At 41.1% G+C, this 26,679-nt stretch overlaps 4 protein-coding genes across 6 annotated transcripts; 2 read left to right on the top strand and 2 right to left on the bottom strand.

Moving 5' to 3' along the window:
* Window positions 1–1,750: 1,750 nt before the first annotated feature.
* Window positions 1,751–4,007, bottom strand: LOC133024024 (nuclear factor 7, brain-like). Its single transcript, XM_061090971.1, has 2 exons — window positions 3,750–4,007; window positions 1,751–3,662 (listed from the first exon to the last, which is right to left on the bottom strand). The coding sequence occupies exon 2, from the start codon at window positions 3,643–3,645 to the stop codon at window positions 2,263–2,265; it is 1,383 nt and encodes a 460-aa protein (XP_060946954.1). The 5' UTR covers window positions 3,646–3,662; window positions 3,750–4,007; the 3' UTR covers window positions 1,751–2,262.
* Window positions 4,008–6,535: 2,528 nt separating this feature from the next.
* Window positions 6,536–11,057, top strand: LOC133026708 (protein CutA homolog). 3 transcript variants are annotated; one of them, XM_061093645.1, is made up of 7 exons: window positions 6,536–6,590; window positions 7,781–7,847; window positions 8,673–8,821; window positions 9,039–9,098; window positions 9,252–9,297; window positions 10,335–10,384; window positions 10,589–11,057. In XM_061093645.1, exons 2-7 carry the CDS (start codon window positions 7,785–7,787, stop codon window positions 10,689–10,691), a joined length of 471 nt encoding a protein of 156 aa, XP_060949628.1. In that variant the 5' UTR covers window positions 6,536–6,590; window positions 7,781–7,784; the 3' UTR covers window positions 10,692–11,057. The 3 variants fall into 3 exon arrangements, with proteins under 3 accessions (XP_060949628.1, XP_060949619.1, XP_060949636.1); XM_061093636.1 differs by having other exon boundaries at window positions 6,575–6,590; window positions 7,749–7,847; XM_061093653.1 differs by lacking the exons at window positions 6,536–6,590; window positions 7,781–7,847 and adding an exon at window positions 8,067–8,109.
* A 989-nt stretch (window positions 11,058–12,046) lies between these two features.
* On the bottom strand, window positions 12,047–13,730 carry si:zfos-169g10.2 (somatostatin receptor type 5). Its single transcript, XM_061093626.1, has 2 exons — window positions 12,963–13,730; window positions 12,047–12,757 (listed from the first exon to the last, which is right to left on the bottom strand). Exons 1-2 carry the CDS (start codon window positions 13,728–13,730, stop codon window positions 12,047–12,049), a joined length of 1,479 nt encoding a protein of 492 aa, XP_060949609.1.
* A 10,664-nt stretch (window positions 13,731–24,394) lies between these two features.
* LOC132996669 (kallikrein-8-like) lies at window positions 24,395–25,696 on the top strand. Its single transcript, XM_061067004.1, has 4 exons — window positions 24,395–24,434; window positions 24,596–24,806; window positions 24,950–25,129; window positions 25,660–25,696. Exons 1-4 carry the CDS (start codon window positions 24,395–24,397, stop codon window positions 25,694–25,696), a joined length of 468 nt encoding a protein of 155 aa, XP_060922987.1.
* Window positions 25,697–26,679: the final 983 nt, after the last annotated feature.

Here is a 26,679-nt window from a genome sequence, read left to right as displayed (position 1 = left end):
CATGGCAACGGGGTCAGGACAGGCATTTGCGTGCGAGTGCATCTTCTACATGTTGTCGTGTCCGGCCGCGGTGAGAGGGGAGAGGCCGCGGGATGCCGATGAGAGAGGACAGCGCATAACACGTGCAGATGTGCTGACTGCACAGTTTCCATGGGAACGGGCCCCTCCACCACCTCCCTCCCTCCCTCCCATCAGCACCAGCACCACAGCACCCAGCACATCCCTCCCTCCCTCCATCGCTCCTCGTTGCTCTTGCACAAAAAGCCTGACAAGCTCCGCTAATATGTCTCGCTGCGTCTCTATGTGTGTGTCCGTGCATCCCTGGTGGAGCTCAATCTGTCTTGCTCTGAGTGCACGTGTCAAGTCCCGTTAAAAGTGTGTGTGTGTCCGTGTGTGTGTGTCCGTGTGTGTTATGCAGATTAGTATGTGTGACACGGTTGTCTCATTCTTTAATCAAGGGTGAGGGCAAGGGAAGGAGAGTGTGAGGAGGTGGACTTTATCAAGCAGAGTGGCTTTCTGTCTTGTGCAGAGGAACAACACGCACACACACACACACACACACACACACACACACACACACACACACACACACACACACACACGCACACACACACACAGCATTATTACTGGGCAGACAGACAATCACAGGCATTGCTGCTACCCTGTTGACAGAAACTGATTTATTGCATGTGTGGGCTGGTGTGTGTGTGTGTGTGTGTGTGTGTGTGTGTGTGTGTGTGTGTGTGTGTGTGTGTGTGTGTGTGTGTGTTATAACTACCGGAGCTCATCAAAAAGCCTCTTCTTGTCTTGTCTCCTGTACAGAAGCTGCCATCATAAGGTCGTTCACTGCCACTGCTCAGTCACTTTGAAATTGTTCTGGCAAGTGGTGTAAAATCAGTACGTGTGCAAGTTACATGCATTAGATAGAACGTGCACAGCTCCCATTTCCAAAATTGATTCCAAAATGATTTTCATATATATATATATGTGTGTGTGTGTGTGTGTGTGTGTGTGTTGAGTTTTGAATAGAGTTGCATTTGGAGCCTTGATTAACCAACAATAGAGGAATGTTCTGAGAGGCCTGGAGGGCCCCCTTGTGGTCAGTGTTTTTAATGCAAGCAACACATGTAATATTGAATTAATATTACCTGCACTGTCTATCTGCTGATATTATTAGTATTATTTTAGTATAGAAAGTATCAATAAGTTCAGAGAGATACTGATATGTTTGTGTTCAGAAGCCCTTTGACTACCTACATACTGAATATCAAACATTTTTACTGTATAGATTTGGAGATTTTTCAAAGTAAAGTCCAACGTTTCACTGTGGAATAGATCATTTCAGGATTTTCACTGTAGAAAATAGATAATTTCAGGAAAGTACTGTTAAAACACTTTGCTCAATAAGTTCAGAGAGAGACTGATATGCCTGTGTTCAGGTTCTCTCTGAATACCTACATACTGAATATCAAACACTTTTACTGCAGAGATTTGGAGATTTTTCAAGTAAAGTCCACATGTCTCCAGAACAAAGAAGACATGTGGTCTCATGCTTTGTCTTCACATTTCGGCCCAACTATTGTTCACAAATTTTAGGTCCCAACGTTTAAATAAGTGATAACTCATGAATAAACGTATATATCTCTCAATTTAAAAACCTGAAACTATCTGAGCGTTAAATCCTACTTAATGCCAGATAATGTTATATTTACATTTCAACTTAAAAAAGGCAAAAACTCTGTTTCTGTTTAATAGTTTTTATTATTTTAATCACAATATTAAAATCCCATCACTAGGCTGCTGTCGAATAAACACTTTTACAGACAGAATCATTTTGGCTTTATCACATCAAACAGACAAATGTTCATATGTTGGATTATTTCATATGTGAACGATTTTATGTGATTAAACATGAATCATGTCTCGTGTGTGACTTTTAATAAAGTTTGTTGAATGTGAACAATGATCAGCTGTTATTGATAAATGTGTTTTTGTGCGGATCTTCATCAGTTTCCTCGACTTCATGGATCCACACAAAATCTAAATGATAGAAAACATTTTCCATGAAAGTAAAAAACAAACCAAAGATAAAGATCAGAAAATAATTAAATCTTTTTACACACGTGGAAAAGTCGACAAGACAAATAAAAATGAGTGACAAGTAAAAGAAGAAATAAGCAAAGCGTTAGAATAACGAGTTTAACATTTGAATTCAGCAGATTTCTCTTGAAGAAATAAACAAGATGAATAAAATCTTTATCTCTAACTGCTCTGATCCAGCGTCACAGAGACTTTCACAGGTAACAGCTTCAAGTGACCTCTAGTGTGAAAGTATGGAAACATCTTCTCAGTAAAAGTGTGCGTGAAGGTGTGAATGTGTTCGTTAGTATCAGGATCAGAGAACGACAGTTCTCCGCTGTTCCAGTCCAGTTTCACTCTGATCCTCTGGATCTTCTGCACAGAGAGAACAGATCTTCCTGATGGTGACACTGCTGTGTATTTACCTGCAAGGAACCATATTCTCCAGTATCCAGACGAATTTCTTCCCTTCCTCTGGGCACATTCGGCTAACACACCCAGTTCCCAGTTTGTACCGTCTTCAACCAGGACGTCCCAGCTGTGGGTCCCTGAGTTAAAACCCTCAGATCCCAGGACTAAGATGAATTCATCAAACCTCTCTGGATTGTCAGGAAGCTTCTGTTTCTCTCCTCGTCTCAAACTTGTCAGATCTTCAGACGGGACGAATTCTGGATGAGCAGAGTTTGGGTCAAGAACCACAGGACTGTAGGAGACCAGGTCCTTCATCTTGTTCCAGATGCTGAAGCTCAGGTTGCCCAGATGTTTGGCCTCGTCTATCAGAGCTCCTGAGGCCAGCTGTGGATCATCCAGCAGGGGGCGCTGCTGGACTCGTTCCACTGCAGCCTTGTAGTTGAGCAGGAACGAGACGTCTTCAGCTCTCAGCTCGTCCTCTGTGGTTCTGATTGTGTCTGAAAGAGCCGTAATGTCTCTGCTCAGAGACTCAATCTTCTCCTTCATCATCCAACTCTTCTGCTCCTCTTCCTCCCTCAGTACAGCCATCCTGGCCTCCTCTTCCTCCTCCAGAAACCGATGAAGCTTTTTAAACTGCTCCTTGATCTGTGCCTCTGTGAATCCGGCCTGGACCTTAATGTGTTCTGCTGTTTGTTCAAACTCTACTTTAACATGTTCAAAACTCTGTAACTTCTTTTTTAAGGGCTCCAGAGTTTCCTGAAGCTGCTTCTTGTGTTGTTGTGCAGCTTCATCGATGGGTCTGATTGTGTGGTTGGTGTGTTTTTCTGAATCTCTGCAGACGAGACACACTGGCTGCTGATGGTCCACACAGAAGAGTCTGAGTTTCAATAGGTGCAGACTGCAGAGAGCAGGTGAAGAGCTCTGATTTCTCTCCTGTAAGAAGGTCTCACACAGGTTCTTTAACACCAGGCTAACAGGTGGTTCTGACCTTGAAGATCTTCTCTTACAAAGTGGACACTCTTTTACTTCTTTGTCTTTCCACCAGCTCTTCACACAGTCTTTACAGAAGCTGTGGCTACATGACAGAAGAACAGGATCTCTGAAGACATCTTGGCAGACAGGACAGCAGAGATCTTCTTCTGATCTGGAAGCCATTGAGTCTCCAGGTGAAGCTGAAAACAGACAGTCAGTCAGTCACAGCTCCATGAACTTCACTGAGGTTCACTTCCCCTCTGAGTCGAGGTGTGTGTTATACTCACGGTCAGTGTGTGGAGCGTCGGCAGGTTGTAGTTTGACTCTTCTCTCCTGTAGCTGGACTCACTCAGGACGTTTGGTTTAGTTTGGTTTGGAAGGTGAATGTGATCGTCTGGTTTTCAGCCTGCGTCTCTTCAGGGAGGAACAGATGCTTCCTGGTTTCTCTGGTGTGTCAGGACACTATTGTAAACAATAATTCAAGCCTTGGATTCGATAACTGGTCAAAAGTAATTTGGCAGCAACAAGCTCACACAGACAAGAGACTGATCTGCTGAGTGTTCAATGTTCAGAGGTCGTTCTGCAAAAGTTAAATATTAACAGGAAGTGAAGGGGCGGGAGGGAGTCTGTGATGTAACTGCAGAGCTGAAGTCTTATTAAAGAGACAGACGCAAAGTGCAAACAAATGGAAACAATAACAGAAAATTAAAAGATGTTTTTTAGATATCCAACTTCCCAGCAACACTTTCCAGCTCCTCTTCAATCCTTAGCCAAATGGGATATAAAGCACCAAGGAGACCTCCTGATAAAATGCCTGAACCTCGTTATCCCTTTTCAGGAGAAGGAGCAGCCGCTCTACTTCGAGCTCACTCCCCCGAGCTGGATGGAGAAAACCAATTTCGGCCGCTCGTACACTGTAAGAAATCGCTGTAGTTTCTACATTAAAATTATACAGTAACTTCTTGTTCTGTCGTTTTACGAAGTTTATCTGTATATCGCAATGCATCATGGGCCAAATATAATTACAGTAGCTGACAGCACTTTCCCGCAATAAGACATTGTAAAATTACAGGCAAGTTGTATTCTGACTGTAGTTGGTGCATGTTACAGTTAAATACTGTTGATATTGTTTGCGTTGCATGAGGATACAAAATAATAAGAGCCGTGGATGAAGCTGTGGTTTCAAATGACTTTGACTAGTTATAAAATCCAGCTCTGAACTTTGAATGTTATATGGTTTTAACCGAGCATATTATTACAGCTATTTTACAACGAATCTGTTATAAGATCCACTGCTCTTATTACTTTTTACAATCGTGTCCTGACACACCAGAGAAACCAGGTTTTCTCATATCTCTCTCTCTCTCTCTCTCTCTCTCTCTCTCTCTCTCTCTCTCTCTCGCTCTCTCTCTCACTCTCTCTCTCTCTGAGAGTGTGTGTGGGCAGATTTGAGCTTTTTCAATGAAATCCTCCTTTCAGAACGAAGGTACAGCCGTGAGTGTATCTGTGTGTGTTTTTTGTGTGTGTGTGTGTATGTGTGCATGTGGGGGGGGGGGCAGACTCAAGGAGAGAGTGTGCTGCAGCTTCATCGTCACAGGTGATTGCGTGTTTGTAAAATAAAAGCATCTGTCTGTCTGTCCATCTATCTATTATCTATTTATTATCTATCTATTATCTATTTATTATCTGTCTAATATCTATCTATTATCTATCTATCTAACTTCTCTGTAAGCCTTGGCCTCTCCTCTTGATCTCCCTTATAGGTTTGTGGTGTCCCCCAAGGCTCTACTTTGGGTTCCCTTTTATTTCCCACATATGTTTGGCCCCTGGGGTAAATTCTGTGTAGTCATGACATCTCTTCCCCTTGCTGTGTGGTTGAATGAGGATTTTCAGCTGATATTCATCTGATATAATACCATAATGCTGATGCAGCTGAAAATAATGATATCAACAGACTTGTGCAGTGAGAGCAGAAGAGTCACTGTCACTGTCCCGTATAGCTGTGTTACACATCTCTCAGGAGTACTCTGAGTACTCTGAGTAGAAATACACAGGTTGTGTTCTATAGTGGCAGCAGCATGTACTCAGTCATTTGGTGACATTCAGGAGTTTGTGGTGTCGCAGAAAGAAAACAAAAGAAAATTTAAAAAATGTTTGCAGACTTAGGAAATCCAGCGTGTACACAGACTGACGGCCTGTAGTTGTTTTCTTTACTCTGTGTGTGTGCGTGTGTGTGTGTGTGTGTCATTTCAAACAACCTTACAAGTGCTTTCACACCAATTAGCCCATTAGATGCACCTCATACACTTTACATTGCACTCTGTCATTTTTTTGTGTGTGTCTTTATATCTATGCAGTGTTTGTATCTATCTAAACCAGTTTCCACACATAAGAAAAGTCAGTGAAAACAGTATTTGCTTCGTTTATATTGTATATATCATTTGTTTTTGTGTAGATTTGTGTGAATTTGTACAATTCACTTTGGTGTGGTAACATTTTGACTTTTGGGATAAAGACAGATTTCACGAATTCAGGAAGATTTTCTTGTCAATTCCGAAACATGACGTACATGAGAGGGAACTTAACTAAGCGCTGAAATTCACAGACAAATTGCTGCTTGAATCTTACTCAGTTCTCAGACAAAAACTACGTCTGAATCCTCGAAAAAAAGCAGAATAATAAAAGACATGTAGGGATGGGAGCACATTCGTGTTTTGTCTCCAAGTGAGTCACACCCATTGGAAACAACACAAAGTAATGTAAAAAAGCTGCAGCATGAGCTCGGACATCTCATGAAATTCAGTGTTTGGCTGCTGGACAAAAATTATTTTCTTTGCACATGAGAACTCGTTATATTTATTATTTATTGTTATTATTCTGAACTCAATTGAACATGTGTTTATAATGTGTATTTTTCCGTAAAACACAGTAACTAAAGGTTGTTTTGAGAGTATAAATTGAGAGAATATGTATGAAAATATATAAGCAGTGTTAATACAAACATTAGACTAAATAAAACTATGAAAGTGTTTTATAAACCCCTCATGCTGGTTCACGACAGTTCCACAAACACACAGCCGTCGCGCTTTACGGCAGCCCGTGTGTCCGTCTCCAGCAGCAGACAGAAGGTGAGTTAACGGACTAAATAACACAAACTACACTTTGTCTGTTGTTCCACACACTCGAGTCGACACACAATGAACTTACGTGTGCTCCAATTCCTTTGGTTGTTGTTTGTTCTTTCTCCGGCGCTGTTGTTAGCTCCCCGGCTAACAACAGCTAACAGCTAATGGCTAGCTCAACACAGTTTCCCCTGTTAGCTGTTGTTAGCTCCCCGGCTAGCAGCTAACAGCTAATGGCTATCTAAACACAGTTTCCTCTGTTAGCTGTTGTTAGCTCCCCGGCTAGCAGCTAACAGCTAACCCCACTGTTTAGCTAAACACACTCATGTCAACACCTCAGCTGTTAGCTTCAACTCTGTGGCTGCATGACAACACAACTTATACTCATGATACACACATTTAATAGGAGATTAAATATAAACAACGCTGTGCACAACTTCATAATGTTTGCATTTTTTATTCTGTGTCTGTACTCGATCGCTGTGTGATTTTTCAATTTGCTTTTAACTTGTTTCCTCCTGTTTTGCCTTCAATTTTCCACTTTGAACTAAGGCACCTTGTAACTGTGTATTGAAAAGTGCTATATAAATAAAGATTATTATTATTATGTATTAAGCATGTTTTATTCTTGTGTGTTCTCATTCTGATTATTCAAAACTCACTATTCAACATAACAATAAGCCCAGACCTCGAACCCCTTCTACTTAATGGAGTCGGTCAAGGCTCATATTAATAAAAAACCTAGATAACAAAGTTTAAACAGGGTCTGAAAAAAGTCTAAACAAGTCCAAAAGTCAATATTCTGAAAAAAAACTTTGCCTAGTACTGTACATGCAGAAATATGAAGTACAAATACAACCAAATACATCCACGTATCACAAATAAAGTACTAGACAGATGTATGACACATGATCAAACTGTACTACCTAGAAAATACTACTTATAAACAGATTTTGAGGTACTAAGTCTCAGTGTCTCTTCATGCAAACCCACATTGACTTTAGGAATTTAAATCTAAAATTCTCAAACACCTCAAACGTTTGCACAGAGTACTTCAAAAGCACTTCTTCACATATATGATCTGATCGTTGTTTAATACCATGCAAGCAAAACAAAAAACACAAAACTTGTTAATAGGGAGTCGCTGTGACTTCCTGTCTGCAGACTAACCATCATTCTGTGTTTGACCTGCTCAGGGGAATGCGTATTGGGCTGCCCAGTGCAGAGTCCCTTGGAGGTGGATCCTTTAAAGCTTTAGCTTTGGTGAGTGTGAGGAGCAGGATTCTCTAACACACACTTGTAATGAACTCTGCTTGTTCTCCAGAAATGATCCGGAGGGGCTGAATGTGAGAACATGGATATAATCTGAGTCGTTGCTCTAGATATTGTCCAATCCTTTTTCCTCTCAGCCCCCCTGGTAAAAGGTTCGGAGAATGACCCGGTCCGGTGGACAAGTGGGCGTGTTGATGACGTTTCTAACACATGACGGGCACAAAAGTGAAAACTCACAGAAGATGCGGAAGAAGTCAGCGTGAATACACATCAAAAAATATGATTTCTGACTGTTCCGGGACGTTTTTCTCATTTGTTTTTGTGTAGATTTGTGTGAATTTGTACAATTCACTTTGGTGTGGTAACATTTTGACTTTTGGGATAAAGACAGATTTCACGAATTCAGGAAGATTTTCTTGTCAATCCGAAATATGACGTACATGAGAGGGAACTTAACTAAGCGCTGAGGTCCTGGTATAGCACAAATGAAATAAAACACTAGAATCTAAACACAAATCAAAATATAAAAAAATATATAACAGGAGAGGTCTCTAGAAATGTCCAATATATGTAATTTTCAATGAATAAATTCACAGACAAATTATGTGATTTCTGATTGTTCCGGGACGTTTTTCTCATGTTGTGAAGAATCGGACCCATGCAATCTTCTGCTGTGTTCTTGTGAAACGTCCAGACCCAATTGTACGAACCTCTAAAATGCCTCTGGTGACCTTTTTCCATGTTGTGTTTTGTGGTCAAACGTTTGACGTATTGTTGGAGTTCACCCTCTTCCTCCTCTGTGTCGTCCTCCTACAGACTTCGCTCCTGAGTGTGTTTATGTTCCAGCTGCTGAGGACGGTTGGACTCAGGGCGTTCTCCATGGCTTCTGAGACGTACACGTCAGGCACACACTCTGCTGCTTTCGTCAGCTGTCCCAACGACACCGTAGCTAAAGATCTGGCCAGGTGATGCAAGAAATATCATCTTACATCTCTTCAAGACGTTTTATCTTGCTTACTTAAGAATAAAGTGATTTCTAGAAATACCTTCTTGACGAGACTGACTGGACATGATGAAAATGCATTTTTCATATCGTCTTCAGTCGACAGGATTCTTCGTTCTTGCCAGTTCTTTAAAGCATTTTAATTTGTGGCTGATTCCATCTTTGCCTCAATCTCACAGGGGGATTGTGGAGAGGAAACTTGCTGCTTGTGTCAACATTGTCCCGGCAATCAAATCGATGTGAGTTATGAGACGGCTGCTTTGAGTGAGTCGGGATGGAAAGAGTGTTTTTAATCAAAGTATTTTGGCAGACACCACTTGAAATAAATAAAAAAAAAATTCCTGTTACATTAGCGCTTAATTATATCAATTCACTTTGTCTCATTTCTCCAGATACGAATGGCAGGGGAAGATCCAGGAGGATGATGAGGTGCTGCTGGTGAGTGTTGACAAATGATGCAGCTTTCCATTTTCATACCCCTCTGGATTTGAGCACTAGGTGGAGACAAAGTCTAGAATCAGACAGACTAAGTGTCTTTTGAGGTGCAACATAGTCCCTGTGAGAGATTAGTGCTCTGCTCTAAATCATTGTGCCTGTTCTGAAAGACAAAGAGAAGAGAACCTGATGATGTGAAAAACAAAAGTGTGTCATGTCTGAATAAATAGAAATGAATAAAAAGCAACAGATGTGACTCGGTAGAAGCAGCAGCAGAAGAAAAATAGAAGGAATAGACGGGTATTTACGTGTGTGTGTGCAAAAAATTCCAGATCTAATGAATTTAAATGAGGCTTCATGAGTCGTTTGGTTTCTCACAACACGACTGGCAATGATGCTGATTACTATTCTAGTTTGAAATGGGACTAATACTAGAATGTGGCCTAAATGTCTATCTCCACTCAACCTCTCACCATAGCTGTATTTGTATTTTTATTTTTCTTATTTATTTTTTATTTTTTTACTCAGATCACTACTATGCACAATAATATTCAACACTTTACATCTATATTTATATCATGGTCACTTATAATGGTTACATTGCAATATTTATATTTTCCTTTATACTATCTTGTAGTATTATTTATATTATGGTCACTTACTTTTAATTATTTTTTCTGTATCATGGTCACTACTGTTGCAATATTACTTATAATACTTTTGTTTTCATTACAATAACACTTACATCACTCCACTTTCTCCCCAGTACCTGCTTTTGCACAGTGTCTGTTTTGCAGGTTGTTTTTTTGTTTTTGTTTTCTGTATATTTTTACTCTCATTATGTGTAGTTTAGTAGTGTATATATTTTGATCTTTCTTTTTTATTGTTGCTTCGGCACTGTTATTTAAATTCTGTTTTTCTCTTTTTTGCTGTAACAAGTGAATTTCCCCGTTGTGTGGATAAATAAAGAAATCTAATCTAATATTTGAGTGACAAAATCACAAATGTCCAGTTGATCCTGTGTTTCTCTCCTCGGTCAGATGATAAAGACGAGAAGTTCCAAGGTGCCTGCTCTGGCTGAGTACGTCCGGTAAGTCGGCTTTTTAGAAACATCACAAAAAATACCCTGCTCCAACGAAATGTCTTCATACTAGAGCACACAGAGGTGGAGCTCTCTCAGGATCATCGTATTGATCATCTGTTTCATTACCTCCTGGGACTGATAGAATCCCAGAGCAGGGATTTAACTGGTGCTGGTCACATTTGTCTCATTACTGCTCATTGTCCCGCTCAGCTCCAACCATCCCTATGAAGTGGCCGAGGTCATCAGCCTGCCGATCGACCAGGGCAACCCGCCGTACCTCAAGTGGATCGGAGAGGTCGTTCCTGAATCCTGAAGGAGCGCAGGCTGGAGGGGATGGGGGCTCGGGGGGGCGAATTGATGGATGTAAAATTGAATCTGAAACAATGTGAAACACACATCGAGCGCTACCATCCAAATCTGCTCTGGTGTCATCCGCTGGTTTTCTTTAGAAATTAATAGAACTCGGGTTTTCTAAAGTGACAGCAATGATGTGAGGTTTCTTTCCCACGGTATCTTTACCACTAGAGGGCGGCATTCATCCCTTGTTTAAACAGTTTCACATCAAACTGCTTCAGCTTTTCCTTGTTTGACCTGGAAATGTTGAAAGTGAACAGACATTTGTTTAATGTTGTTATTTCAGTCGCAATTTTGGAAAATAAAGCAAAGGAATTTTTTATAAGTCTTCAGCTCTTTCTTTGTGAACAACATACAGCTGAGAGGACACACTGAGAAATTACATACATTACATTATAGAATTACATATGTCATGATATTACATACTACACACAGGCAGGTAATCTGTGCAGTAGTTGAAATATATAAACAATAAAAACTGTAAACATTTATTCAGCACACTCGCTAAAGTTCTCACAACACGATTGACGATACATCTCATTACAAACACTGGTATGACACACTGGCCTTTATACAGATTTCACTAAACACAGCAAAAAACACAACAGCTTCAACCATCTAAACAAATCTAGTATCTATATTTGTAGTAAATATCGTTGCTTAAATCACATTTTATATGATGTTGGGTCTTCTAAGAATTGAATCAATGTAAAAACCCAAATAAAGGATTCTCTCATCCTTCATGGTGAGATTCTTCCACGTCTAAAGGTTTAAATCTGTATGATCATCCTTCGTCATCTTAATGTTTATTTTTAATAAGGATTTAAGTTGAAAATACACACACTTAAATCTGTTACACTGTCTACATGCAGTTCACAGCACAACATTTGAAGACAAATTAATCTCAAAAGGAATAAGGAATGGTCGTCTCTGGAGGGAGGTTGTTGACACTTCAACTCAACAGCTTATTAAACACACAAATTCAGTGTCTCCTTCAGAAGCTCCACCCACAAAATGAATAGGTTCACATTGCAGAGGAAACGACACACAACTGGGCTGAAGAGAAATGTGTTGGAATCACATCAAAAGCATCATTAAGATGAAGTCGGAAAATTTACAACAATATCTACAAACTGTACTTCATAATACTTTTGGCAGTTTTCTTTTGTCTGTCAGATATTTAAATGTCTGTACATCACATTACATTCGTCTTACATGTCAAAAAGACTCTTTGTTACAATCTGCTGTTCTTTGTCATATTTCACATCCGATTCAAATGTGTGTGAGACGCTGTTTGAACGCCGTGTGCTGAAGTCACAGATAACTGATTTCCAGCACAGATTTATTGTCCAGGAATTCTTCAGGTTGTGAGCGGCTGTTTTTGATTTGACCGGCCGCAGACGAAGCGGTCTCAGGAGGATCGGAGCCGGGACTCTTTCCCGTCAGGTCTCCGTGTTTCGCGCTCAGACCAGAGTGATCCGGCTCAGGCTGACCCCTCAGCACGACCTGTGACCTCGAGTCCTCTGCTACACCATCCTCTGACATTTTGCATATTTCAGTCATCTGTATGGCCCCTTCTGTCCCGTTGATTTCTGCCTGCTCTTCGTCACCACGCTCCCTCATTCGATCGTTGCCGGCCCCTCCTTCACGTTTGTGCGTTTGCAGCACGATGCCCCCCCACTCCTCCGTGGGCCGCCGTGCCTCCGTGCAGGCCCGGTCGCTCTTCACCCTGCGTGAGGTGCGGCACAGGGCCTTCCTGAAGCCTCTCTTGAAGTTGTCGGACAGAAACCCGTACAGGATGGGGTTGGCACAGCTGTTTGCGTACGAGAGCACGACAACGAAGAAGTAGAGCCCCCTGAAGTCCCCTGGCAGGACCACCAGGAGGTTGACAATGTTCAGAGCGTAGAACGGGAGCCAGCAGAGGACGAACACCGCCACCACGATAACGACCATCCGGGTGATCTTACGCTCCGACTTCCTGCTTCGAGAGGATGAGGCCTGCACCCGCTTGCCGACACTCCGCACCTTTGATAGAAAAGCAGAAATAAAATAAAATGAATCAAAAGTCATGGTCACAACAAATATGAAATAGCGTTACTGGTAGAAATATGTTCCTCAACTTAAAATCTTTTAAACCGGAATCAAAACCATTTCTAGAACCAGCATCTTCTCCCTCTTCACAACTCGACATCACCAAATCTAAACATCTGTGTTCCTGTAAATGCTTTACCTTGATGACAATCAGCAGGTAGCACAAGCAGATGACCAGCAGGGGGCAGGAAAACCCAACAGTGCACGTGTACACGATGAAAGATGTCTTCCACACCTCTGCTGGCTCCGGCCACACGATGCTGCAGTTCCCATCGTCCTTCAGCACATCAGCAAACACCACCACCGGCAGCACCACCACAAAGGACCCCGCCCACACCGTGGCACTGATAGCCTTGGCCACGTGAGGGCGCCGCCACCAGGAGGAGCGGATGGGGTGCACCACGGCCAGGTAGCGGTCCACGGACATCACCGTCAGGCAGAAGATGCTGGTGAACTGGTTGATGGCGTCCACCGTCATGACCACCCGGCACATGAGCGAGCCGAAGGGCCAGGACAGCAGGGCGTTCTGCACGGCCAGGAAGGGCAGACCCAGCATGAACAGCTCGTCCGCAATGGCTAAATTGAGAATGTAAATGTTGGTGACAGATTCATTCTTGGTGTAGTTGACTATAACATGGATGACCAGAGTGTTTCCCACCAGGCCAACGATACACACTATCCCATAGATAAGAGGAATGAAAATCCCGGCCAAACCGGGCAGGGATTCCGGTTCGGTGCCGTTGTGACTGGAGTTAAAGAGCAAAGTGCCGTCGGTTGGTGAGAAGCTCAGACGTGGTTCAGAGGCAGTGGAGAGGAACAGGAAATGGGAGTCGGCGGGGATAGAGCTGTTGGTCCAGGTCGCTGTCGGAGCTTCCTGAGGCAGCAAGGAAGCTTGGATGACCTCCATGCTGGCGTCAAGGACTATGAGGCACCAGAAGTGGAAAACATCCCATCAGGCACAGGTCGACGTCCCTGAAAGGAAAAGCCAAGTCAGTTTCATTTACAAAGATAAAATCGAGAGTGATAACGTATTTCATTAGGAGTGTAGTTTGAGGTTTTGAGAAATACTCTTTTCCGGTTTGTTGCCAAGTTGTAAATGTGCATTAAGTCTCAAACTCTCTTTAACAACATTAACAAATCAACCAGAAGTCAGTGAACTTAGCACTGTAGCTGCACACTTCTGCCACAAGAGGGCACCTGTGCAACGCTCGTATCAGTTGTTGTATAATAACAAACTGTTACATGTCAGTGGTGGTTATTGACATTTTGTGTAACCTTTGCAAGAGCCTGGCTAACACCTTCACCTTGCTTCCAGTCTCTATGCTAAGCTAGGCTAATTTCCCCTTGGTTCCATCTCGTAGATAAAGATGGACAACTCGTCTCCACGTGTCAGCCACAGTAGTATTTAGGTCCCGTTGATACATTGGACCAATCGTGAGTCAGTCTCAGCTTTTTATATCATCAAGCAACTTATATAATCCAAATTTATCAGGAACATGAACAATGGGACAAACCTCAGTGTGATAAGAAAGGACCTAAACCGACAGAAACCATTTTTGCGAAAATGTATTTGACGTGTACTTTGACTTTTTAGATTGTGCCCGTGTCCCAGCCATTAACATGGACAAGGTCTTTATGAAGTACACTGCGGCCGCCCACCAACTCTCGATCGAGATGATGATGCTCAATATTCAAGATTAAATACAGATATATTTTTTAAAAGCTGTCGTGACCTTTTTTAGGCCGAAATAGAGAATGGACGATAAAAATTAAGTGTGTCAAACTGAAATGAAACAAAATTTGAAAAGAGTTGGGTCCAATCTCCGCCCAGTGGCTTGTAGAATACTAAACTACTAATCAAGTCTCCTTCCGTCACAACAAAAACAAGGCAGCATCAGAACAAAATCATAACACACTTTGCTCTATTAGACGTGTTTATGAAGCCATACTGGCCTCTTAATAACCACCACGTTGCACGAAGGCACACCCTCATCCGCCACGGCCACGGCGGATAATTGGTGATCTGTCTGGAACAAAATGAACTGACCTATGGAGGAGAACTAATGGAGACATGTTCTCCACAACCTAAACTCAACAGCGTTAATGAGGATGATGAGAAGGATGAATCATTTACAGTGACGCAGGAGAAGATCATGTGGGATAAAAGAAAGAAAGAAAGAAGCAAAGATCAGTTTAACAAACTAAGAGAAATACAGGTTGGAAAGTCTTTTCTTTAGGGTTTTTGTCTTCCATATTTTCCCAGTTAATAATCCCAGTTGACTTCTCTGCCACATCACACCAGCCAACATTTAGTTTATTGTATTTTTTTAAAAAAGTGGGGCTCAAAATCAAAGTGCCTGATATGGTCGTCTACTGATTCAGGGATTTAGGGGCGTGGCCATGTGGTGTGAGCGGTGTGCGTATGAAAGAATTTGCTAAGAAAAGGTTTCTAGCCTCTGTGATGATGTAAACAGTAGCAGTGTGTGACTGGTACAATGATTTTAAATGTATGAGAATATAACTAGATATAGACCGTTCTTTAAATAATATATAAAAACATATATTATTATTATTAATAAAAACCAAATGCAAAAGTTAATTCAATTGAAAACCAAATATGTCAAAACACTGTCTTGTTAATGATGGTCCTGCAGTGGCAATATAATAAATACTCATTAGAAAAGGTACATCGACAAAAGGCACATTTCTAAATCATTAAAGGTATATTAAATGGCTTTTAATGAAAAATACAAAAAAGTTAGAACTAATTCAGGTCTACAACACACACACACACACACACACACACACACAACACAGACACACACACACCCTCCTGATTACACCCTTCCATTCTAATCTCTGCAGCACACAATACGAGTAGAGAGACCGTCTCTTCCCAAAAGGCATCACCTCTTTTGTCTGCCGTTCTATAACCAGGTTCGGAGAGACAACCTGGTTGCTATGGTGACGGATGATCCAAACAAGGCCCAAAAGGCTGTGCATTGAGAAGTGGAAGAGATAAACAACATAGTTCAAACGATTGCTGATTGAACAGCCAGAGCTCTTTGCATTCAGATACAAAGGCGACAATGACATGAGCTGAGCATTGTGTGTGTGTGTGTGTGTGTGTGTGTGTATGTGTGTGTGTGTTTGATGTGAAGTTGTGCATTTCAACTCTGACCTCTGTGCATCTGCTGAGTGAAGATAGGTTCTAGGACGTCTTGCAGGTAAAATGTATTTCCTTTTTTTTTTTCTTGCTGCTATTAATGCTTGTTAAAACTTCCGAGTAAGTATATTTTCCCAAGTCAGAAACTGAGTTGGACCATTAACTAACAGAGTCTAGATTACAGGGATTCCCAGGAGGCCATGTTTTCATTCCTCGGATTTCCTCAAAACTCGTTACAAGGATGTGAGAATAATTTGTGGATGTTAATGGGGAAAAATCTGGTATATTTAGGGGACTGATATTCATGAGTGTGTGACGGTGGCTGCAACTTCTGCTGTACAACCCACATCTCCAGCCTCGGGTTCTTGTCATTTCTAAATGTCTTGTCGCTAACTGCTCAGCCGTAGCTTCAGAGCTCCAACGATAAGAGACCACTTAGATTCACTGGTCAGGTTTCAACTGTTAACGAACGCCGAGAGCCTCACTGTCACTCAACAGGCTGTCCTCCTTTCAAGCCCACAGGGGTTAAATATAATGATTTATACTCAAAGTGCTCCTTTGACATCTGTCTTTTGTCAAGGACCAACCACCCAATCCTTCTAATATGCCTGAGGTTTTTCGAACAAAGATCCCTGAAATATTCCTGGGAAATTCCACCCTGTCCAAATTCCCCATTTCTCTATGTGATGTAAGGGCAGTGGCATCGAGCTCTCTGAAAAGCCCTGAAACCATAGTGTATACAGAACCGCCCTAAAACAAAGGGGTAGATGGAAATTGACGAATGCTTCATGAAGAGAATCGTTTCAGGAATATCGCTGAGTGAGAGTAACGAGTATGTCACAAATATGAAGTTTGAAAAAGGACAGGAAATAACATTACGTTGAAATAACCGATGTTAACGCGCTGACAGACAGAACAAACTGACCAATCTGTCCAGTCAGTCCTGCAGTTGTCAGATGTGTCAATATCATAATGTTAGTTGATAACAGTTGTTAGTTCATATTGTTATATTGTTCTTTGCTGAGCCTGATTAAGGTTGTATTCATCATAGTTTCATCTTAGTAGGAATATAAATAAATGGCTTTTACATTAGTTAATAACCAGAAGAGAAAGAAAACAAAGTTACCCTCCACATGATGCATGTTGATGAAGGTAACTAAAAATAGACATGTGTGGGAAAAGCGGATTATCGTCAGTGTTATTTAAGAAAATCACAAATCCCACTGCTTCTCTCTCTTTCTCACCCTGAGACAGATGCACCATCAGCTAATTGGTGATCCATCAGTGTTACTCCCCCTGGCGCAGCGGACTTCCTCCTGTTCAATTAACAGATCTGCAGGGTTGGACCCAGTCTGCCCCCCCCCCCTCTCCCCCCCCCCCCATCACGATGCCACAATGCCTCCACACTTTTCATTACAAAGACTGACAAGAAGCCAGATTTATGACTTGGATCAATACTCCTCGTCCTGCCAACGCCATGAGACCCAACTACACTCAGAGGACGCTCATGAATGTGGTTTTTACATTTTCCAAACAAGGATAAACATGCTGGCCCGACCTAGTCCATGTGAGAATACAGCTGGTATGAACATGTCAAGAGAATTCACAGCAAGCAAGTGTTGATGAATTTTCAAACACCTGAAACTGGACAAATACAAATGTCTTCATACACGAGCTTGGAAAGACGGAACTCTGTGTGTTATTCTTGTGTTGACAGTTGCAGTGCGACACCGCCGTGATTTTAAACGCAACATTTGCTTCAATTAACTTCCCACTCTGTTAAAAAGACAGTCCACACAAATGCACGTAGCTACAGGCCAAATTGGGCAGATGAGCAGAATAGAGTAAAAGCCCTTAAGAGCTCCATTAATCAATTAAATAGAAAGCTCCTGTGATGTCTGTGCATTAGTTTAAGCAGCAGGAATTAAAAGATGAAAAGAATAGAAGCACTGGATAGAAAGTGTGTGTGCGCTGCAGCGTGTTTCCTATCAGGTGGAAGTGGAGAGGTTTATGATTTCCTCCTCTCCTGGTTTCTTCTGCCGTTCTGTCTTCATTCTGTCGTCTCCATTATCTGCTCGAGTTGGTTCCGTCTCTTCTTCTTCCTGCTCTCATCATCCATCATCTTCTCTGCCCTCCTCCTTCCTTTGCACTTCTCGCTCCCCATCCTCTTTCTTCATTTTACATTATTTCCTCCCCCCCCCCCAGCTGTCTTCCATTCCAGGGGGGTGACACATACACACATCACTCAGATTTATCCAATAGCAACAGCACATCAGCTTGTGTGTGTGTGTGTGTGTGTAAGGGAGAAACAACCTTGAACAATAAGCTCCATAAGGTAAATATACAGAACATGTCATATTTAGATTAACATATTTGAAACATGTCTCTGAACACATGAATAAATGAATGAATGTACGTACAATCACACCTTATGGACTTTAATTGACTCACCTGTGTTCTGCTGTTTTGATAAGGCGACGATAAGAGGAATTGTTTTTACTAATTCTTACCAAAGAGCTGATGAAACAAATGTCAAAATCCTTAGTGGACAGTAAAACTGAAAATCCTCTGAGCGCCTGAGATAAAACAGCAGAGATTTCATTTTTTTTAAAAAAGAGAGAGGGAGGGAGAGAAAGAAAACTTACCTCTATCCTCCTGGTCTCTGCTCTCCTGCATCAGAGCATCTCAGCTGGAGGAGCATGACACCAGACTTGTTGCGTTTCAGCGCAATGTGTCTCCAATCTGTGAGAGCAGAGAGCTGCAGCCTCCAACCCCCCCCCAGCCCTGCACACACACACACACACACACACACACACACACACACACACACACACACACACACACACAGACACGCACACACACAGTGCAGCTCTCCCTCCATCTCTCACTGCATTGGCTTCCATTCAATTTCAACAGCTTCACTACAACCAAATCTCCAACCTTAACCCTGCCTAACCTGAACCTTTAAGAGGAACTACACTTAAAAAAAATTGTTTTTATAGCTGTGAAATAAATAATATGACTGTTCTTCGATGAAACACAACAATGCTGGTTTTGATGTCACATTTATTACCAAGTTTATTAAAAGAAATCTACATTTATGGGTTGAGTTTCAAATCGTTTGGACCTTGCAGGGCAAATGCTCACGTAGTCACTACATCATGACATTTATATTAATAAATAAATATGTATTTATCTTGTAAGAAAAAGGTAACGCTATCTAATCAAAGGTGGAGCTCCCCAGTGACCACTGGTGAGTGTGAATCTGGAAAGCTGCACTCATTTCCAAATCCAGGCTGAAACTAAACCTTGAAACCACCATATCGTCTACTAATCAGAGAGTAACCTGAATGGACCATGGGGTGGCGCTGTTTCCATGTTTGCTATTGTTACAGCTACATATAAAACACCTACGAAATACGTTCTCTGCAAGATCCCAAATTTGTAGATCTCTTTTTGATGAACTTCACAAGTTCTTCCTTATTACCTTCATATAAGTACTGATGTATTTGACTATACCAGCGGGGGTTTTACCCCTGGCAGGTACTACTAAGCCAGGCAGTTTTCAGGTAACAGGCCAGTCTAAAAGCAGCTTTGCCATCACCCATTGGCAGTAGGATGATTGGATGAAGATTGGGCAGATGTATTTGTCATACATATGAATGGTGTTTCTGCCTCTGCAAATTAGGACATATTCAATAAGTGTGGAGCTCATGTGCATATTCAAATTCATTTTCAAAGAAACTTGTAATACAAAAAATTATACTTTTCATGGGTTCTTTCATTGTGTAAAGTTTCATTTTGATAAGAGTAAAGCAACAAAAATAGCCCCATTGGGGTGTATTGTTGTCTGGCCTTATTGGCACACATCTCGGATTGATGAGAATTAAACATATTTCCTCAACTAGGATTTCTTAGGACTTTTAGTATGTTGTTCTGGACACCTCATAGAAATTATCTATGCTGAAATAAATAATTTTACAATTAATTTGATTTTTGACTCCAAAATGAGTTACTTTGCCTGGACTATAAGCCAGGATATGTGATAAGCAAAACTTGTTGGTTGTCTAGCGGTGCTACCTAAGCCAGGACAAGTGGATGACAATGGACGGACCGAAGGCTCAGCTTTAGTTTGAATCCGTTTCCATCACAGAAAAAACTTTAGGGATTCATAAGTAATTGAACAGATTCACGTAAAGTCCAATAATTCAAACATTCAGTTTTTGTCACGTATAGTCCTCCTTATTAACAGAGTAGACTGTGAACTTGTGTATAGAATTGACCTGTAAAGACACTTCTCTTTCTTACTTCTGCTGTATTGGTGACTGGCTGTTTCTCTTTGGCTGTCCTTCAACTGAAATCTCTTTCTTCAATCTGCAAGTCAAAAAAAGGTCAAAACAGAACAAGCTGTGTTTTTTAAAGATAAACAGGAAGTACAATATCTGTCAAGATGCTAAATATGGATCGTTTTGTATTGTTAGCAAATATTTGTCAGATATCTGATTATATATGAAAAAGGTAACAGTCTCTACTCAAAAGTTTGCGCCCCATCACCCACGGCGACCGCTGTGAGCGTGTATCTGGAAAGCTGTGTTCATTTCCAAGTCCATGCTGAAACTAGAGCTCACGTCTCAGAGACGTCCACCGTCCTCTCCTGCTCCTCCAGGTCCTCTGTCATGGCTGCTTAAACCCTGACTGAAGCATACTAATTGGTGTGTTGTATATGTGTGTGTACAGGGACTTCAGCCTAAAGAGTTAAAGTTAGACTTTAAAATGATCAAAATTCACATCTTATCCTAACGGGTCTTGACGAGGTTAGTGTTTAATCCTGGAAGAAGAATTAAAGAGGTAACAAGAGTGTAACTGTCTATTAAATATTTGATGCACAACAGTCGATAGTCTATACGTCTTCCCATTTTCCCGATATGAATCAGATTTTGCTGAAGTATGGGTCACATGAAGTATACAACACCTCCTCTGGCAGCTAACTGCTAACTGTCTTCTTCCTGATGACACCAACACCCTTCCTCCCCAGCCTGCATCCTCTAAAGTGTCCATCACACCTCACCATGTTAGACGACAGCTAAGGAAACTCCACTCAGGCAAGGCTGCGGGCCCCGATGGTGTCAGCCCCAAAGTGTTTAAAGCCTGTGCCCCCCAGCTCTGTGAAGTGCTTCACCGTGTTTTCAACATGAGCCTGAGTCTTCAGAGGGTCCCTGAGCTCTGGAAGACATCCTGCCTCGTTCCTGTGCCGGAGACGCAGCGTCCCAATAGCTCCAAGGAATACAGGCCTGTGGAACTGATGTCTCACATCATGAAGACCCTGGAGAGACTCATCCTCGAGCAGCTCAGGCCCATAGTCAGGCCACACTTGGATCCCCTCCAGTTTGCCTACCAGCCCCCGGCTAGGAGTTGAGGACACCATCATCTACCCGCCGAATCGAGTCTACGACCACCTGGACAAGCCGGCTAGCACTATGAGGGTCATGTTTTTTTTTACTTCTTCAGTGCTTTCAACACCATCAGGCCAGCTCTACTGGGCGAGAAACTCACAGTGATGCAGGTGGATGCCCCAATACTGGACAATGTCTCCCAACCTCTCCATGACGTGCTGGTTAAACACAGGAGCACGTTCACTATAAGACTGAGACCACCAAGATGCACCACAGAGCAGATTCATGTAAAGTTGAACAATCAAAACCTCGTCTGAGGTAAATTGTAAAGCCTTCCACATTTTATATTTAGGGTGCATTAATAAGATAGCAAAACTGGTTGGTTGTCTACCGGTGCAACCTAAGCCTTATTAACACATTAGACTGTGGACCTGTGTATAGAATTGACCTGTAAAGACACTTCTCTGTCTTACTTCTGCTGTATGGGTGACTGGCTGTTTCTCTTTAGTCGTCCTTCCACTGAAATCTCTTTCTTCAATCTGCGTGTCAGAAAAACGGTCAAAACAGGACAAGCTGTGTTTTTTAAGATAAACTGGAAATACAACATCTGTCAAGATGCTAAATATGGATCATTTTGTATTGTCAGACATTTCCTGTTAGAAGTCGTACAGTAAATTGCCTGCTTCTTTCATAGAAATTGATGGAAAAACATTGACATCGTTGTAGACATTGTGTCAGAAAGAATCTTGTTGTCTTTTGAAATTGAAAATCTTTGGCCATCTTTAGCAGTGTCCTCTACCTACATGGCTCCTCTATTTTATCCTGAGATACCTGTATTCTCTCAGTTTTGTGTGCCACGTGTTGTTGACGTTGTTTTTCTAACCGATTGATTTCGAAATTGGCATTTCTGTTGCTATAGTTCTGGTGGCAACTGTTTGTTCTCTTATTCAAACTACTTCTTCCCCTTCTCACATCTGTTGAAACAAAGCTGACAAGTGTTTGAGCCGGGAAATCTCTGTGTCCAATCTGCAAGTAAGGATGAAAAGTAAAAAACAGAGCAAGTTCTCAGGATGGCTTTCAGAGATAACAGCTGTAAGTGCAACCCGAACGCGTCACTATTATCTAAAATCTTTCTTTTGCCTGTGGGACCACCAGCTCTTTATGAAAATGTTCCTTGTAGACTAATGCTCTATGTTTCAGTTTGAAATTAGAACACTCAGTACATGTCTCCAGTGTTGCCAACTCCTCAGCAAGGAAAGTAGCTATTGGCTGTCCTAAAAGTCGCTAGAAGTCGCTTAGTGATGTCATTTCCAAATTTGCATAATTGTAATGGTCGCTGTAGGACACACAAAAAGTGAGAAAAAAACACCCTAAATATTTTTAGAACTACAAATGAGCTTTCTTCTACAGAAACGTATTGCATTCACTTGAAAAACAAAATTCAGTTTTTTTGAGATAACTATCTTGGAAATTCCGAGATAAGTTCTCAATAAAATAAAAAAACGAACTTTTTTTTTTCTCAAGTGAATGCAATACGCTTCCATACTCTTCTGTTGATTCTTGTTTTTTATATTTTTTATCTTGCCATTGAAATAGTCCATCACTTCTCAAAATAACTTCATGACTTTAATGCTGTGTCTAGACCCACATGCATAAATAAATTTTGTCCTGTATTGTTAAATGTTAGAATATTAAATTGAATCAAAGGGCTGTTAAGTGGCGTGGAACTACTAGCTCTACGTTCAACCCTCCTCCTTAATCCAGGTTTGGGACCGGCAAAATGATCCAAAAGAGAGACTCTGGCAGAGCAAGTTTTTTTTTTCTCAAGTTTGGTTTAGTTTTCAGGGCCCGGAAAAGGTTCAGTTTCACCACGTTCCACACTAGAGGTGTGGAAATGTCTTGATTCTTGATGAACAAACACAATCTACCTAGAGGGAGTAATAAAGGACCAGTCTTGATATCTTCAGGCCAACTCGTAGTGGTTTGGGTCACACTCATTGTCGGGGCATTGGTATCTTGAGGCTGCAAAAGACCATGGCACGGTTTACCAATCAAAACCTGGTCTGAGGTAAATTGTAATGGCTTCCACATTTTATATTTAGGGTGCATTAATAAGATAGCAAAACTTGTTGGTTGTCTACCGATGCAACCTAAGCCAGGACAAGTGGATGACAATGGAGGGACCGAAGGCTCAGCTTTAGTTTGAATCCATTTTCATCACAGAAAAAACTTTAGGGATTCACAAGTAATTGAACAGATTCACGTAAAGTCAAATAATTCTCATATTAAATTTTTTTCAGGGTATAGTCATCCTTATCAACACATTAGACTGTGGACCTATATATAGAATTGACCTGTAGAGACACTTCTCTTTCTTACTTCTGCTGTATTGGTGACTGGCTGTTTCTCTTTGGTCGTCCTTCGACTGAAATCTTTCTTCAATCTGAGAGTCAGAAAAACGGTCGAAACAGGACAAGCTGTGTTTTTTAAGATAAACTGGAAGAACAATATCTGTCAAGATGCTAAATATGGATCATTTTGTATTGTAAGAAAATCCCTGTTAGAAGTCGTCCAGTGAATTGCCTGTGTGACACTGTGTCAGAAAGGCGTAGATCAAGGTACGACTTATTTTGTGAATGTTGAAATACTGTTCATGCAATACAACAAGATCCGTTGGGGAATCAGAGCAAAGCTGTAATGAGGGAGATAGTTTTCATGCTGTCCTTTGAGACACAAACCAAACTGTAAGAACTAACTGTCAACTTGTTTGAGGAAATAACAGTTTTTCAACATTATTAACTGCTGCTAGCGATTCATTGCAACTGGACAACAACAACTGATAAACATCAACAATTAGCATAGATGTGCAAATTACTTTAACCAATGGGGATGAGTCAGTAAATCTTCACAATGTGATTGGAGCCTCAGAGGCCGACGGGATAGCGTGAACAGATTTAAAAAGACACAACTGTTGCATCTGGAGGACAGTCACTGAGACGATGAAGGACAGCGATGGCTCGTCTCACAACTCTTCTCTTTGCCATGTGGCTTGGTGAGTAGGCAGCAATTCTCTCTGTGTTCTGGTTTCAACCTGTTTCAGTAAAGCAATGCATCACATTTCTGTCTTTTATCAAATTGTGAAAGTGAAGGATTTTGTGACATGACCGGTTCTGACCAAGAAATACTGCTGCTGCTTCTTTTTCTTTTGGTCAGATACTGTGATAAGGTGTTGTTCTCTGTCTCATTCAGGTGTGACAGTGAGCACAGTGGTTGATCTGGAGAAGAGAATCCTAGGAGGTCGTGAGTGTGGACCAAATGAGCGTCAGTACCGTGTCAAGCTGAAGACCGGTGGCGGTGTTTGTGGCGGCTCTCTGATCAGTCGCCAGTGGATTCTGACTGCAGCTCACTGCTCTAATCCAAAAGGGTGAGAAAGTGATTAAACTTTTACTTTAATGCTCTGATGCACCGGTCATTAATGGTTTGAAGTAAAACTATGATTAATAACCAACAATATTTAAATATGATGTGTTGAGTGTGATTCAGTGATGTTTAAACTTTTACCTGTAGGACGTACACCGCATATATAGGCGGCTATCCTGGTCCTCATAAAGAAGTGGGAATCACAGCTCCACATGTGATCTTCAAAGACGACGTCGGCAAGGAGCACGACCTCATGTTATTGAAGCTGCCTGAAGCAGTTGATATCAAACCTGTACAACGTCCCGACTGTCAACATCCTCCCAAGAGGTGAGTTCTCATCCTTCCAGTGAACATTTGAAAATAAAAAGAATTAAGAAGAATTAGTTAATTAACTATGTATGGTTTCAAAATATATTTATATTTTTTTTTTACAGAGGTGCTGCGGTTCAGCTTGCAGGTCGAAGTGAGATTAATGTTATTGGATCATTTTTATAATGTTTTTTTTACTTGAGTTCTTGTTTTGTTAAGAGACAAATATTTAAATCAATCAGGTTTATCTACATAATAATCTTCCAGTGGTGAGTTCACTGGTAAAAAACCTTTATTCTCCTCAGTAAATGGGAGTGCAGGTCTGTCTTGTGTTGATCTGGACATTTCTGTCTGTAAGACTTTCAAAGCCTTGAAAGATCAGCATTTCATCTGTGCCCAGACACCTTTGTTGGGAGCCCATAACGTGAGTACACATCTTCAAACTCTGTTTTGTTTCTTCAGCTTTAACAATTTTTCAATTGTTGGTTATAAATAAAAATAATAATATGAGTAAAAAAGCGCAATAAATACACGTTTGTCTTTCACAGGGTGACTCTGGTGGAGGAGTGGTGTACCAGGACATGATTTATGGTGTCCTTTCACAAGGTTATAAAAAAAGTGTCGCTGGTAAGCCAATTTGGGCTATGGACCTCTGTTATGGGCCATACAAAGAGTGGATCGAAAAGACTACCGCCCAACCATGAGCAAATTTAACTTTTGGTTAATGGTGAAATGTTCAGTTTTAAACAGACATTTCACATCAAACTATACAGTTGATGTCATTGTTCATTAAATTTCCAGCTATAATTTGTAAAGCCCTTTATTCTTTTAACACAATCTTTAAAGGTTCAGTGTGTAAGATTAAGGTGAAAGCACCTATCTGCAGAAAATGAATATAGAATAATCCTAGTGAGTTTTCCATTCGTGTGTTTCCACTAAATTGTATGAATTGTTTTTTTTCCTCACTGTAAAATGGGCCCTTTGAATTTAAATACTTTATAGTTACTTTAGGAGCGAGTCCTTTCTCCGGAGATAGCCCGGACTGGACAAACTAAACACCTTTTGAGTTTTTATGACAGCTGAAGCTACCACAGGTCCTCTAACGTGTTTGAAAGGGGAGGGTGAGGTGAGGGGCATTAAGCTGCAACATGACACTTCACCACTAGATGTCACTAAATTCTACAAACTGAACCTTTTAAGAAAATTTCGATCTGTAAAAATAATGTTTTACATTGTCTTAAATGTAAATTCAACAGATTGTGTCTTTTTATACAGTCATTCTATTTGGGACAAACTAAATAAAACATAAACTACAAAGGGAGACACAGTAATAAACTGCTCTACTTTCACCAGTTCTGAAAATATAATGAATAATGTTACTTCCTTCTGTTCTGTCAACTGAAATAAAATGAGTAGCATTTCATCTGTGTCAGTTGTTTCATGCTTCAGTTTTTAGTTTGTCAAGTCAGTTTTATACTTTTATTAAAGTTCCGCTCCATGTGAAATGTTTGTGGGGAGAACATCAACAACTGGGCTTTTATTATAGCATGGATCATGAATATGTGTTT

This window comes from Limanda limanda, chromosome 2 (genome assembly GCF_963576545.1).
Source record: "Limanda limanda chromosome 2, fLimLim1.1, whole genome shotgun sequence".
Classification (NCBI taxonomy): domain Eukaryota; kingdom Metazoa; phylum Chordata; class Actinopteri; order Pleuronectiformes; family Pleuronectidae; genus Limanda; species Limanda limanda.
The sequence above is the reverse complement of the archived record's forward strand: the minus strand, read 5'-3'. Positions and strand labels throughout refer to the sequence as shown.

Bases quoted from the DNA above. Each gene is read 5' to 3' on its own strand.
- LOC133024024 (XM_061090971.1), bottom strand. From the start codon at position 3,645: ATGGCTTCCAGATCAGAAGAAGATCTCTGCTGTCCTGTCTGCCAAGAT.
- LOC132996669 (XM_061067004.1), top strand. From the start codon at position 24,395: ATGGCTCGTCTCACAACTCTTCTCTTTGCCATGTGGCTTG. The intron at 24,435-24,595 runs GTGAGTAGGCAG...TCTTTTGGTCAG, and splicing joins TCTCTTTGCCATGTGGCTTG to ATACTGTGATAAGGTGTTGT. The intron at 24,807-24,949 runs GTGAGAAAGTGA...TTTTACCTGTAG, and splicing joins CACTGCTCTAATCCAAAAGG to GACGTACACCGCATATATAG.
- LOC133026708 (XM_061093645.1), top strand. From the start codon at position 7,785: ATGCGTATTGGGCTGCCCAGTGCAGAGTCCCTTGGAGGTGGATCCTTT. The intron at 7,848-8,672 runs GTGAGTGTGAGG...GTCCTCCTACAG, and splicing joins CCTTTAAAGCTTTAGCTTTG to ACTTCGCTCCTGAGTGTGTT. The intron at 8,822-9,038 runs GTGATGCAAGAA...TCAATCTCACAG, and splicing joins GTAGCTAAAGATCTGGCCAG to GGGGATTGTGGAGAGGAAAC.
- si:zfos-169g10.2 (XM_061093626.1), bottom strand. From the start codon at position 13,730: ATGGAGGTCATCCAAGCTTCCTTGCTGCCTCAGGAAGCTCCGACAGCG. The intron at 12,758-12,962 runs GTAAAGCATTTA...TTTCTATCAAAG, and splicing joins ACCTGCTGATTGTCATCAAG to GTGCGGAGTGTCGGCAAGCG.